We start from the raw sequence: 13898 nt of genomic DNA, 5'->3' as shown, positions 1-13898 counted from the left end.
AAGCTCAAGAAAGAACAGAGTGTTATGTCAGGGCTTCATTGTCAAAATCAAGCACTACACCTCAGAGTTCATTTTTTTCATCACCCTTGCCATTAACTGACACGAGTTCGGTCTCAAAAATCAGTGTCGCACCACCTGAACATATGCAGAAGTTTTACATCAGAACAAAGAAAACAAGAGAGTGGAAAACAAGGAGTTTTACCTGGAATCTTTGGTGGTTGTCCTTGATCCCCATAACCGAGCTTGGAGGGGATCTTAAGCTTTCTCTTCTCGCCGACGCACATTCCTAGAAGCCCTTGATCCCAGCCTTGACATGAAAGCAATATAAGTTCCAAGCTTCAGAACAAAACTAAGAACTTACCTTGAATCACTTGTCCCTGGCCTAAGGTAAAACCAATGGGATCGCCCCTGGTGTAGCTCGAATCGAAAACGGTCCCATCCGTGAGAGATCCCTGAAAGAAAACTCGTCCAGTGCGATAGAAAAATTGGATACACTTCCTACCTTGTAATGGACCTTCACTTCATCGCCTTTGTGAGCTCGAATTTCGCAAGTCAAAGGCTTGAACTGGCAGGAAATCTCTCATCAGTCCACAAGAAGAAAAAACGAAAAAAAAAAAGAAGAGCCGATCACATACCTTCACTCCGATCTGGAGCTCCTTCACATCACTGGCTTTAGCGATCGCTGCGGGAAAGGGAGGCGAGAAGATCCAAGAGAGCTGGAGCGAAAAAAAACTTTACCTTGAGAAGCCAGCAGCGCTAGCGCCAAGGCGAGAAATAAGCTCGTAGACGCCATAGCCAACCCTAAGCGCGAGCTCTGGTTTTAGAGCTGGAATAACTTTGTTTGATTAACGCAAAGATAAACAATTATAATGAAGTGTGTGTCCTGTGCGAAGCTTCCATGGCTTCCTACTGGCGAAGGGTCTCCACAACGTAGGCCGCGTACAAATCCCTGGAAAACACGAGCATAGCTTTCCAAAGAAAAAAGAGAAAAGAGAAATGCCTACATTGAGTTGCGCACAGCTTCTATGGCTTTCTCCGCGGGAAGGAAGTCTTCCACCTCTACTTGCTTATTCTCGTTCTTCTTGTCTGTCACTCGATCGTGAAATAGAGCGGTAGAGAATCGAAAGAACCAAAGACGATGCAAAGGATACAATCCTCGAAGAACCTGCGAATCTCTGCTAGCCTGTGAGGCGGGAGCTGCTTGATGTCCGTGCAATGCTTGTACTCTGGATCATCAGCGCACACTGCTATGATCTTATCGTCCTTCTCCCCCTGATCAGATAGATGACACTCTTAGAGAAACGCTGAAAAGAATGTAAACACTTTGCTACCTGATCGATCATCGGCATGAGCCCGATGGCTTTGGCTCGGAGAAACGCTCCTGGAAGAACAGGCTCCTGTTCATGAAAAGTTCACTTGGCCGAGAGCGTTTACTAAGACAAAACCAGGGAAAAAAGAAAAAAAGAGATGGAAGCTCACTTGCATGATCACAAGAACGTCAAGCGGGTCATTGTCTTCACACAGCGTGCGTGGAACAAATCCATAGTTGTGTGGATAAACCACCGAGGAATAAAGGACTCGATCAACCTGGAAGAACGACCAAAGCATAACTGGAAAGTAGCGAAAGAAAAGATCAAACTATTCACACCTTGATCAATCCACTCTGCTTGTCGAGCTCATACTTGACTTTGCTGCCTTTGGCGATTTCCACGACCTGGAAAACCGATTCAAGCAATGCTACCAAACAAGAGGATGAAGCTCACGCAGTTAAAAACTAAGGGAGCTCCAGAACCTTGGGGTTTGGCCACGAAACAAGAGGCTCGATCGCGTGAGAAGATCGCAAGAACAGCCTGAGAATCAAGAGAACACGAGACGAGCGTACCGATTTCGAGGTCGTGCCAGGGATGCGCCGCGACGAATCGGTCCGCCATCGCCAGCCAAAATACTTTGCTTGGCTTTGCGTCGACCTAAACGTATGGTGTGGATAAAAAAACAAATGTACTTTCTCAAACGAATTTTTACAAGCAATTTATTCTCCTCCCAAAGAATGGTTTCCTTTTTTCTTTCACTTTTACCGGCAGCTTCTCGAGCAGTAAACATTATCACTCGTGGGAGAAGTGACTGAGGGCCATTCTCTCGATCGCGTTCTATCTTCGCAAACCACCGTCAAGTAGCCTTTGTCAAAGTTATACTGCAGCAAATCCAGAAAATGTGTGAAAGTCAAAAGCAATCATACACGAGCGCGGACGACGACGATTTCTAAGAGACGCGGAGAAAATAGAAAAACAAAAGGAGAGCGAAGAACATACCTCGCATTCAAACGTTTTGCTGCCATTACAATTCCAATGCGACGTAGGAACGCAGCTCAAGTAGTGACACCAGCTACATTTCTTGTTCACGTCAACTTCTTTGTACAAGAGAGCAATCGCGGTCGAGTACCTGGAGAGATTGACAAGCACAGTTGAAGGATCACTCAAGAGAGCAAAAGATGGTAAGAGGAAACTCACCCGGCAACTAAAAGGAGCACGGCAACGATGAGAAGCACGATCTGATAGATCTTGTGTCTCGACTTGACAGGAGCACCGCCCGGCATCCCAGCGTGTCCTTGATGCCGGACCCATCCAAGTTGTGGTCTCATGAGCAGCACGAAGCCGAGCAAAAACCCGGAGACAAATCCTCCGATGTGCGCGAAGTTGTCGACGTGAGGCAAGATGCCCACCGCCAAGTTGATGCCGATGATGATGACCAATGTGATCAACGCGGCAATCTGCAAGCCAAAGCAACGGAAAAAAAAAGAATAGAAGCTTGTGTTAGTCGCAATACGTGCTTGGCAAGGGATCACCACCAAAGAGAGAAAACTTTGAAGCAAGCTTAAGAAGCTACCTTGTTGGAATAGATGGACCAGTTGGTGATGAGCTCCGAGACCATTGCTCCCAAAAGACCGAAGAGAGCTCCCGACGCTCCGACCGAGATACGGTCCTGGATGAACAACGCGGACAGGAGGCTGCCACCAAAACCAGATAGGAGATACAAAAGCCCGATCTTCACTGCAGAGAAAACAAGTTTGAGGCAAAGAGAAGAACTTTAGAAAGATTTTCGTCAACTTACCAAAGCCGAATTCCCTCTCCAGGCGAATGCCGATTAAGAGAAGGCATATCATGTTCGCGAGCAAGTGAAGCACACCGGCGTGTAACCACATGCAAGAGATTAGCCGCCACCCTTGATGTCTTTTCACCACCAGTGTCGAGTTTAATGCCCCCATTTTCTTCAATCTATAGAAGCAGCGATCGATCAGTGAAGAACACACACACCCACACACAAAGGAAGAATCATCCAAGCGAAGAAAAAAAATCAAACGAACCAGGAAGGAAAGACAAAAAAAAAAAAGGAGAGAGAGAGAGAGAAGAACTTACGTTTCGGAGGATGGACCAAGAAGAGGATTGTCCCTGAGCGATTCGAAAGAGAGCCTCTTGAGGAAGGTGAGCCTGCAATTGAACGAGTTCTTGGGGCAATTGTTGACATACATGGTGACAATGAAGACGATGACATTGGCGACGACGAAAAGGGGGATGAGCCACGAAATCCTGGACGCGCGAGGCGGCATCTCCTCATACGAGCTGGAAGCCGGGACGGGATACACTGAGCGCCCCCGGTGGCTCGAGAATGACCCCTTTCTTTCGATGTCGAGAGGAGGAGCCGCCTCCCTTTCCATCACTGCCGCTCCAAATCGATCGCCCGGCCCCGAATTAGATCACACTACCGAGCTGAAAATCACCCAGCGCGCGCGGTCAATCGCTCGCAGATCCCACCAATTCCAAAAACCTAGCTCGGAATGCCGCCATAGCTGCGAGGAACAAGTCTCCCATATCGGGACGGGAGTATTAGAGCTTGTGCTGAGTCAGCAAACAACACGGTGTGACGCACCATCCACGCGTCGTGCCACGTCGGCTCCTAACTAGAGGAAGAAAAATTTGATCGTTTGATTGATCAAGAGGGTGGAGCTCGCGCTCGCGCTCGCGGCGGGGATGGCGATGGCGCTCCTCCTGCCCTAGCGCCTCCAGCCTCGCATGCGCAGCGGAACGCTTCGATTTCTTTACGGCATTTGCTGCGATCGCCGCGATTCTCCTTGAGGCAGCGCTGGAGGGCGTCCGTGTCGCAGATTACCTTGTTTCTTGGCTCCGCCGATGCTGCTGGCGCTCGCGCTGACACTGCCGCTGCGCCATCTCGATCCGCCATAGCTGATTCTAGGTCTTCTTGCAAGAACCGGTAAAATATGTGGAAATTCGCTTTTCTTGACTTGGCTGATCGATTTGCTACCTGCATTCTTGCGTAGGAATGGAAGAGCTTGTGGCGAAAATCCGTGAAGCAGAGGCTTTGGCACTGCGGCTGAAAGAGAGGGAGCTCAAGAAGGAGATCAAGAAGCCACCTCCTCCAACATCAAAGAAAAAGGTATGCGGTTTCCCTTTTGTGGAGATTTTGCATGCAATGTGAGAGTGTAGGAGGAGTTTCCGGAGCACGGAGACTGGCTTGACGCTTTCCGGAGAAACCTTGGAGCTTTGGATCGCCGCTTGGTTGTTCTGAGCCTCTTTGATGGAATCGGCGGCACTTGGGCTGCTTTGGATCGTCTCGAAGTTCGGTACAAGGGATATAGCTCTGAGATTGTAGGCGCTGCTTTCTCTTCTGTGTTCCTTCGCGTGCTTACGTTCTAACGCTGGGCTCTCTTTGCATTTCCAGAATCCTTACGCTGCGCGCGTTCTCAAAGCCAAGTTTCCAAACGTTACACACCTGGGAGATGTAAAGGACATTCGACGAGGAGACATTGAGGAAGAGATTGATCTCGTTGTTGGTGGTTTCCCTTGTCAAGACTTGACCTCTATGGGCAAAAGGGATGGGTAAGTTCGAAAGCATTGTTTGCATTTTCACTGCGACTCGCTGCTAACATGAGAGCGCAGGCTGCATGGCTTTCGCAGCCGTCTATTTTTCGATATGCTCCGTATACTGCATCTCTTTCGGCCCCGATGGTGTGAGCCTTTCCTCTTACCACCTTTTTAAGCAGTGTTTCTTTTCAGGTTCTTGGTGGAGAATGTGGCCTCCATGACATGGATAGACCGAGAAGAAATATCCAAGTATCTCAACTGTCTTCCTATTGAGATCGACTCCCAGGATCTAACAGCCAGCAAGCGCAAGCGTCTGTATTGGACAAACATCCCGCATCCAGAGAAGCTGCCTGACGTGAGAAATCACGCATCCAACCTTTTGCAACATGCTCTTGACGACGCGACGGCTCTGGAAGAAAAGATCGGGGTATCTTTCTACTTTTGTCTTCTCGTTGCGTGCTAACTTTCAGCACTTGCCCAGTGTGTCATGACGTGTAACTATTACGTGGGAGGATTTGGACAACTGCAACGTGTCTTTGACCGCAAAGATGAGGTGCTGAGATATGTCACCGTAACAGAACTAGAGAAGGTAATGGGGTTCCCTGCTGGACACACTGACATCGATTTTGGTAATCTAGACGACTTCGTGTAAGTTTCTTTTGTTTTATCTTATTTTACACTGATGACAAAAGATATGAATTCGTAGGCCGTTCGCATCCGAGCAAACTCCTAAAAGGAAATGCAAGCTTGATGACAAGGCTAAAACCATTCGGTGGAATCTAATTGGCAATAGTTTTTCTGTAAGTGTCCTTGCCGGATTTTGTGGCATTTCTAATCTGTTCTTCTCACTGTAGGTTTCAGTAATTTCTTACATGCTCAGTCCACTCATGCTACCTTCGACTTGGGAAGCCCATGTAATCTACAACTTCTCTCCAAAATTCAGAGAGAGCGAGTGCGCCGTACTCGAGACGGGCGAGGTACGACAAGCGGGAAATGCCGTCTTTAGTTCTCATAATGTCTACGTTTGGCAGCTTTGGGCACTTTATAACACCAGGTCACAACCAAGCTGGTACGCAGTTATTCTATCCAGGAGTGGAGATCGCTTCGACACATTGCAGTCCAAGAAAAAGAAGAAAGGGCTGCAAATTCACGTGTAAGTGTTTAAAGCTCTGTTTGGCGTTACGCAACGATCTTTCCTGGTTTTCTATAGATGCTTCCTGGAGCTGGACACTGGCTTTCTTGCTGCAAACGACGACCAATGGAGCCCCATCCGCGGAACCGGACAATACAACAGGATTGACAAAGCTGATCTTCAGACATCCTGGGTCACATTTTCTCACAGGTCAATAACTCCTACTGCTGGTTTTAGAAGCCTACGACAAGTTTGTTTTTTCTTTAGAATGACCACCTTCAAGAAGCTCGGAGATAGCTACTTCATCTACCCTGGAGAGAATGAAGTCTGGGCAGTTTTTGATCGCGATTCAAGCCGGCCTACGCTGTACTATGTGGTACGCTTTTTTTTTTTTTTTAACTTCCATGTTATTCATTGCTCATAGAGTTGATTTGAGCAGCTTGTTTTAACCACGGAGATTGACTGGAACTTGGTAACGAGGACCCCATCCGGGGTAGAAGGATTTGCGTCTCGCTGTAGACTTTTGCAGCAGACAAGTGCTTCAGACATTTTCAGGTTCTTCTTTCTCTGTTTTCTTTTCACTCAAACGTAGCTTCGCCCGCAGACTCACTGGCACGGAAGTGGCATTCAAGGATCTGGCACAGTTTTGTTTCAAGGTGCCATACTACTTCAAAGGCGAGGGGAGCGTCTTTAAGCTGGAGCTGAGCAAAACCGGCAAGTATCTCAATCACAAGGTTGGGAGAAAGAGGAGGCGGAAGAAAGGGGGCAGCGACGAGGAGGAAGAAGATGAGAGCGAGTCGGACGAGATGGAAGAACAAGAACAAGGCTCGTGATCACACGGAAGTCGTACGGAAAGAAAATATCTTTGTACGCTAAAACCCCCTAAACCCTACACTCCAAAATCCTTGGCTATGGCGTCTATCGCGTCGAGGTTCACGCCGCTGCTGGATCGAGTGCTCGTCGAGAAGCTCGTGCCACCTGCCAAATCCGTGGGCGGCGTTCTTCTCCCGGAGACGCAGAAGCACGTAAGTAGTTGATCGATCGATCATGGGCGCGTTTCTAGGGTTTGAGCGTTGCTTTGGCAGATCAATGCCGGGACTGTGGTCGCGGTAGGCCAGGGCGTGTACAACACCGACGGCGAGATCGTGCCAAATCTCTGCAAAGTGGGCGACAAGGTTTTGCTCCCGGATTGGGGCGGTGTGGAGATCAAGCTCGAGGACAAATCGTAAGAGTTTGCTTTTGTGTTTTCTCTTGCTCTCCTTGGCTCATCTCGTTTTGTCGGTCGATCCAGATACGAGGTCTTCCGCGACAAGAGCATCCTCGCGATCATGAGCGACTTTGAGTAGGATTGGTGATCACCCAAAGGTTTTGTTTCATCATTTTTTTTCTCTTCTCGCATCGATCTAGCATCCTCTCACTCTTCTAGATCATGGTAGCAACTAGGATAATTCTCCTCCTCTACTCTGGCTAGAAGAGGTGAGAGAGGTTGCATAGATGTCAGACAATACAGTGTAAGGAGCTCCATTCCCAGCCACTGTAGCTCCTCGATCGGTATCGTAGTGGACGCATTGAGCAGCGCCCCCCACGCCACTAGATCCGGCACGAAAGGCAGGAAGGGCTATGACGCCATAGAATATCATGCTACTTTTTACTGATGCTTACGTTTCCTTGACGAAGTTTCTCACAACTACCGTCTAATCGAAGCTCACGTAATCCTGAGAGCTAAGTGACCTACGTTTCCTTGACGAAGTTTCTCACAATCTCACGTAATCCGAGATGATTGTTATACAGATAATCCTTAGAGCTGTCTAGAAACTAGAAAGTTTGGAAAATTAGAACGGCTAGTGCTTGGCGTCTTTGCACTTTGGGGTAAGCTCGGGCAAGATTGTTGGGGGAAGTGTGGAGAGATCAAGCAGGCTTGCAGGATTTTCGAGGGGGTCCGTAGCAGACCAAGAGAAACTCCTATCCAGGTTTTGAAGAGTGATTGTTGACTTTTTTGTGTCATTTTTCATATGTAACTAACATATTTTGTTTCTGAAGATAGTTTAAATTATGCTATTGGAACTCTTCAAGGTCAATATAACACTATTGTTCAAATTGTTTCATTTTCACATACTCTATTATACAAAATGATTGTAATTTCATTCAGTTAGACGACACAATGTAATAGATACAAAAACGTATAATCACCAGAATTGTTTAAGATGTATTTATAAATGAATATTGAGCATTTTATTTGATTGATTTTTTTTATATTAATACTAATGTTGTGGTTATCCAATAATTATCAATCAACTCTTTAGTATTATTAAGCATATATATATAAAATCTAGATATCAATTATTACGAGATTTTTTTTATATTTGGAGGGATGAAAATATATATACCAACTTTAGCAATACCATTAAGCAAGTTGTTTTAAAGGGAGTTTTATTTTGTATTTCCATATATAAGAAATGCCATAGCCCAAGAATTTGATCCATTGGTTTTTATGGTTAGTTAGGGGCATTTCACAAAATACGTATTACTTTAATGAGAAACATTATTGATTGATCTAGAGTTCTTGTTAATAGTACTAATGTAAGTCACATTGGAGAGATGATAGTTATATTTGATATTACAAGTTGTGATTGAGTATTTTTATCCTGAGATCATTCTCACCAGCTTATTAAGCTTTCCTGGGAGAATGATAAAGACATCTTAAATAATATTCAAGTAACTATTTTAAACATGAGTTCCTGGAGCAGTTGAGTTGAGAATCTGGCCACCCTCTCATTATGTACAACAGAGTAGCCTTTCCTTATCTCATCCTGGTATTTAGGAAGCAACCAAAAATCTTCACTCTGTGTCATAAACTTGCACATGGAATTATCAACTTCAATGGTGCTCACTTGCTCCACAAGCCACAGTGTGCCACTTCTGGAACTTGGCACAGTGCTACTCTATTCCAGCCTCAACAGCTTGTTTAATTGCAAGTTCCTTTGCTCATTTCAAGTTAGTTCTATAGTAGTTCCTCATTTTGGGTCACCACAGTGCATTCTTCAAGCTTAATTCAAAGCTAAGAATCATGACAAGGCCATTCACCTATTGAGACCCTTACCAATTGGACATTCGCAGCTGTTGGATTAAACAATTTTATATCTAAGAACACTCCACCCACATGTTTTTAGGCCACCCAGGGTCATTATTGGGGGTAATATGCAACTAGCCTCCATCTTAAGTAATAATCTTGTCAGAAACTTGATGTCCATACTTGGCATATGGTCAGACTTCTTGGTTTCTCTTTCAGCATGGACTACAACCTTGCTCTTCATGTGGATGCTGGTGGCTCAAATGCATTGGCGACAATCATATTCTTTTTGAGATCATCATTGACAATTAGACCCAACCTAATCCAACATCCTAGGTGCTAAAGAAGACACTAAGTAACAAAAACATAAGAAGGTGACATGCAAAAAATGAAAAAGATAAAGTTCAAGAATAAAAAACAATCAACAGCAGATTAAGATTTTTAAACTGTTAAGAAACAAATCACAACCATTAATAACTATAATATATTGATGAACCCTAAAACATAAAAAATGTTTATAGAAGAAGTGGCGGCCGTTTTGAGGGACTGCTCCAGTTGCCGAGATTTGCATCTTGGCCGGCAAATTCACTCCCAAATCCATGCCAGCCACTACAAGAGCGATCGATACCTTGCTAATCTCCTCATAGAGATGTATGGAAAGTGTGGGAGCGTACAAGATGCCCAAGCTGTCTTTGATGATCTCGCTAGCCCCAATTCCCATTCTTGGGCATTGCTCATTTGTGCAATTGCCAACAATGGGCATCTTGATCATGCTGAAATGGTCCTTGATTCTATGCCCGAGACCAATGTCGTAGCCTGGAATTCACTTCTTACTGCATTTTCCAACCACAGCCATTTTGACGAGGTGGAGCGCTTCTTTTCTAGAATGCCAGTGAGGGATACTGTATCTTGGAACGCAATGTTGGTAGCAATTGCCAGAACTGGGCATATGATAAAAGTCAAAGATTTCTTTCAAAAAATTCCTAATCCCAACACTGTTTCATGGAACATTCTCCTTCAAGCCCATCTTGATAATCAAGAGCTATCTATACAAGAGGTTGAAAAATTCTTCTTTGAAGTCTTTCCTAACAAGGACGTTGTTTCCTGGACAACTATGCTAACGGCATATGCCCGCTCTGGGTATCTTGAGAAGGCCAAAGAAACCTTTGACCGCTTAATGCCACGTTGCAACCTGGTGACGTGGAACTCTCTCCTGCAAGGTTTTGCAGATGCGTGCCACGTGGATGAGGCAAAGCGTTTGTTTGGCCAGATGCCTCTGCGAGACATTGTCTCCTGGACAGCTATGCTTACAGCATATGCCTCTTGCGGGCATCTTGAAGATGCCAAGCGTGTGTTTGAGAACATCCCTGCAAGGAATGTAGTAACGTGGAACGCAATGCTTCAATCGTACGTCCACGCCAGGCGCCTGGAATCTGTCAAGTGCATATTCGACTCCATGCTGGAGCGGGACATTGTGACGTGGACGACCATGCTCGTGGGATATGCCTGGGATGGCCAGGTGGACAGTGCCACGTTGCTCTTCTTCACAAGAATGCCAGAGTGGCACATCGTGTCATCGACCGCAATGGTGACGCTATATGCCCAAAACGGGTATCTGGAGGATTCCAAGTGCGTGTTTGATTCTATGCCTGAGCACAATGTGGTGTGTTGTACAGCACTTATGCTTGGATATGCCCAGGCTGGGTATATTCAAGAAGCAAAGAAAATATTCGACAGAATGCCAAACCACGACCTCATCTCGTGGAATGTTTTAGTGACCGCTTATGCCCAAAACGGGTATATGCAAGACGCATCAACTTTGTCCACTCTAATGCCCGCCAAAGACACGTCGAGCTGGAACGGGATGATGGGGGCTCTCATAGGCACCATGAATCTTCACGATGCCAATAGCATCTTTGCGGAGATCCCAGACAAGGACAAGTTCTCGTGGAACATCGCCATAACCGGGTGCGTGAGGAACGGTCGCGTGAGTGCCGCGAGAGCCCTTTTCGAGAGGATGAGCGAGTGGGATCTAGTCTCGTGGAACAACTTGATCGCGGCGTATGCCCACTACGGGCATAGCAGCGACGCCATCGAGCTCTTCCAGAGAATGGAGCTCCATGGCGAGAGCCCCGATGAGATCTCGCTCGTGAGCGTTCTTACCGCGTGTAGCCGCGGGGGGCTGCTCGAGAGGGGCCATTCTTACTTCCTCTCGATGAAGGAGAGGCAGCTGCGATCTTGCAGAGATCACTACTGCTGCATGGTGGATTGTCTCGGTCGATCGGGCCACTTGGGCAGTGCGGAGGAGTTGATCCATTCCATGCCTTTCATGCCGGATCCAGTGGCGTGGGGCGCACTGCTCAATGCGTGTCGTCTCCACAGCGATGTCGATCGAGGAGCTAGAGTGGCAGAAAACATTCCCGGGAATGGAGCTCCTTACACTCTGTTGTCTGAGATCTATGCAACCTCTCACATCTCTTCTCGTAGAGAGTTCTTGCCTTTCCACCAACGAGGAAAACGCAGTGATTTGTAGCAGCTTCTCGGAGTCGACCAACGATCTCGGTGGCCAGCGCTTTCTTCGAATCCTCGAGCCTGCGATGGAGAGGGCTGCACCGCCTTGGCCGGAGTGGTAAAGGACGCCACTTCTACGTCGCGCACGATACCATCGAGCATGGATCGATTCCCAAAATCCGTCCAGCTCGTGCGCGCCGGATTCATTCTGGCCGTCAAGGAAGAAGACGCCCCAGAATACTAGCTGACGAAGAGCAAGCACAGTTTTGCATTTTGATTATCCTCCTCCTTACTCTTTTTTTTATCCTGTAAAGAAAGAAAACGAATTTGGTTCGCATTGGAAATTTCTCCACTAGCAAGTTGATTTTGTAAGCTTAGCATCCGATTGAAGAGTCTTTCTTCGATTGTTACTCTCTCTTTTTCTTCCATTGAAAACAGTTAATCCTTCTTTTCTTCAAGGAAGAAATTTGGTTCTTATTTCTTTTTTTAGTTCTCTATCCTATATTTCTGGAGATACAAGCTAGCTTTTTCCTCTGATTCGTACACCATAAAAGAGCAGGGAAGCATATATGTTTCGTGCCAAGCAAGAGAGATCCTTACAAAGGACCAGTGAGCAAAGGCTTCTCCAATATCCAATCTTTGTCACTATTGTCAGGCAAGCTCGTGCCAAACAACTCGCCTGTATCTTATATGTTTAAACAAGATACCAAGTAATTAATGTTTTGTTACTACATTTTTATCAACTTTATCTTTGGGTAACAATGGGAGGATTTCGAAATGGACCGGTTAATTCTCTGCCACAGCACTTTCAGCCTTCCATCACTTCCCCCTTCCATTTTCCCACAAAATCTTGTAAGTCCATTGCCATTGTTTGATAGAAATTGGTACAATATTCAACATAAAATATGGTTGACTATTCTAGGATATCTTACCATTTAACAGTTGTTCATTTAGATTATTTTTGTGTTTATAATTATGATAATGTTTAAGATTTTTTAATATTTTAAATTTACTAGTCCAGGACTAAAGGCAGCCTTTGCCTTTTGGATAGAGCAAGTGAATAAAAGGAACAGGTTAAAGTAAATTTTGAAGCAATTTTAAATTCACAACATAAAGTAAATTTTTGTTAACAATCTAAAAGGTAGGGTACTAATTATGTCTTTTGTCTAACGAAATAGTTTTTATGGTGATTTAATAAAACATGCCTGAAGCTCTTAGTGCACACCCTAACTCTGGATTGTGCTTATACACAACTATGCATAGTTGTGTTGTCTGAAGGAGCAATCTTGTAAAAATAAGAATAAGAAAAATGCTATTTCTAGCTTTTTTAACACAAAAAAAATTATTACATCATTTTATGAGAATTAAATTAACCAATATCAGATGTGAGGGCCAAATGTATGGCTACAATGCCGTATACTAATATTAGTGTAGTGGGATTTTGGTAGCCGTTGGATTGGTTTCAATCCGGACCACTCGCTCCTGTATATAAGTTAAGGTTTTTGGGCTAATTGATATGCACATTTCTATATTCCCTTTCCATATTCCATGCACTCACAAGCTAAATTTATTAAGTTCATTTTAAAAGCTTAAGCTAGTTTTTTCAAAGTTTCTTTTGTAATTTTGTAAAGTGGTTTAGATTTTATTTGTACTTTGATTTTAAAAACCTTAACTATGAGTCAAAATTTCCATTCCTAGAAGTATTAATAAGAGATTTTATCCATTGTTATCCAACACTCTCTTGCTTAACTTACTTTTCATCCAATCCCTATTGTGAGAACATTTTGTGACCATTGTTGTCCAAGTCATACCTAGTGTCAAACATCTCCACTCATAACAACCACTTTGTTTGAGTATATATAGACTGTACATAGACAGACCACCCAAGAGCTTGCAGTGATTGTTTAGAAAAACTAAAACCATGCTTCTTTAAGGCTAAGGTTGGTATATTTATGGAGGAGTTTGGTTGAGAGGTGTGCATCATCACCATATAGAAGGTGATGCAATTGAGAGCAAGCCTATCATATTTTCTTTTTAAGTCAAGGAAAAACCACAAGTATTTGGTTATCTGATGTCTACCATTCTTTGCAAATTCCTCAAAAGCATAGTGGGAACAATTGACTTTATTGATAACAGATCCCTATTTCATTCTTGATGTCTATAGTTGCTAAATGAGCATATATATGAGTAGGGCTTACCCTAGCTATGCTAGTGCCAAGGCAAGGCTGCCACACTAAGCTCAGCCTGTTCTTTACATGCTTAAGAGGAATATATAGAAGAATGTTACAATATCCTTATTCAAAACTGA

General features: G+C 44.8%; 6 protein-coding genes across 8 annotated transcripts; 3 read left to right on the top strand and 3 right to left on the bottom strand.

Annotated features, from left to right (window-relative positions):
- Positions 1-4: 4 nt before the first annotated feature.
- LOC9642943 (peptidyl-prolyl cis-trans isomerase FKBP15-1) lies at positions 5-816 on the bottom strand. Its single transcript, XM_002971377.2, has 6 exons — positions 739-816; positions 636-682; positions 503-565; positions 362-452; positions 203-307; positions 5-135 (listed from the first exon to the last, which is right to left on the bottom strand). The coding sequence occupies exons 1-6, from the start codon at positions 791-793 to the stop codon at positions 62-64; spliced, it is 435 nt and encodes a 144-aa protein (XP_002971423.2). The 5' UTR covers positions 794-816; the 3' UTR covers positions 5-61.
- On the bottom strand, positions 816-1957 carry LOC9642942 (soluble inorganic pyrophosphatase 1). 2 transcript variants are annotated; one of them, XM_024676670.1, is made up of 8 exons: positions 1883-1957; positions 1764-1792; positions 1649-1714; positions 1480-1587; positions 1332-1397; positions 1152-1272; positions 1005-1086; positions 816-949 (listed from the first exon to the last, which is right to left on the bottom strand). In XM_024676670.1, the coding sequence occupies exons 1-8, from the start codon at positions 1929-1931 to the stop codon at positions 907-909; spliced, it is 564 nt and encodes a 187-aa protein (XP_024532438.1). In that variant the 5' UTR covers positions 1932-1957; the 3' UTR covers positions 816-906. The 2 variants fall into 2 exon arrangements, with proteins under 2 accessions (XP_024532438.1, XP_002971422.1); XM_002971376.2 differs by lacking the exon at positions 1764-1792 and having other exon boundaries at positions 1649-1737; positions 1793-1957.
- A 28-nt stretch (positions 1958-1985) lies between these two features.
- On the bottom strand, positions 1986-4238 carry LOC9640093 (RHOMBOID-like protein 2). The gene is made up of 6 exons (XM_002971375.2): positions 3414-4238; positions 3109-3272; positions 2884-3047; positions 2508-2767; positions 2310-2439; positions 1986-2191 (listed from the first exon to the last, which is right to left on the bottom strand). The coding sequence occupies exons 1-6, from the start codon at positions 3710-3712 to the stop codon at positions 2072-2074; spliced, it is 1137 nt and encodes a 378-aa protein (XP_002971421.2). The 5' UTR covers positions 3713-4238; the 3' UTR covers positions 1986-2071.
- Positions 4196-6919, top strand: LOC9640092. 2 transcript variants are annotated; one of them, XM_024676662.1, is made up of 14 exons: positions 4196-4266; positions 4334-4449; positions 4500-4661; positions 4735-4892; positions 4953-5021; positions 5070-5304; positions 5359-5525; positions 5584-5677; positions 5732-5854; positions 5909-6030; positions 6088-6219; positions 6277-6385; positions 6449-6564; positions 6614-6919. In XM_024676662.1, the coding sequence occupies exons 2-14, from the start codon at positions 4336-4338 to the stop codon at positions 6840-6842; spliced, it is 1830 nt and encodes a 609-aa protein (XP_024532430.1). In that variant the 5' UTR covers positions 4196-4266; positions 4334-4335; the 3' UTR covers positions 6843-6919. The 2 variants fall into 2 exon arrangements, with proteins under 2 accessions (XP_024532430.1, XP_002971634.2); XM_002971588.2 differs by lacking the exon at positions 4953-5021.
- Positions 6885-7666, top strand: LOC9642941 (10 kDa chaperonin, mitochondrial). The gene is made up of 3 exons (XM_002971587.2): positions 6885-7034; positions 7095-7234; positions 7301-7666. Exons 1-3 carry the CDS (start codon positions 6921-6923, stop codon positions 7353-7355), a joined length of 309 nt encoding a protein of 102 aa, XP_002971633.1. The 5' UTR covers positions 6885-6920; the 3' UTR covers positions 7356-7666.
- Positions 7667-9728: 2062 nt separating this feature from the next.
- Positions 9729-11612, top strand: LOC112346839 (pentatricopeptide repeat-containing protein At4g02750-like). The gene has a single exon (XM_024676616.1). The coding sequence runs from the start codon at positions 9729-9731 to the stop codon at positions 11610-11612; it is 1884 nt and encodes a 627-aa protein (XP_024532384.1).
- Positions 11613-13898: the final 2286 nt, after the last annotated feature.

Source organism: Selaginella moellendorffii, unplaced genomic scaffold (genome assembly GCF_000143415.4).
Source record: "Selaginella moellendorffii unplaced genomic scaffold, v1.0 SELMOscaffold_17, whole genome shotgun sequence".
Taxonomy (NCBI): domain Eukaryota; kingdom Viridiplantae; phylum Streptophyta; class Lycopodiopsida; order Selaginellales; family Selaginellaceae; genus Selaginella; species Selaginella moellendorffii.
The sequence above is the reverse complement of the archived record's forward strand: the minus strand, read 5'-3'. Positions and strand labels throughout refer to the sequence as shown.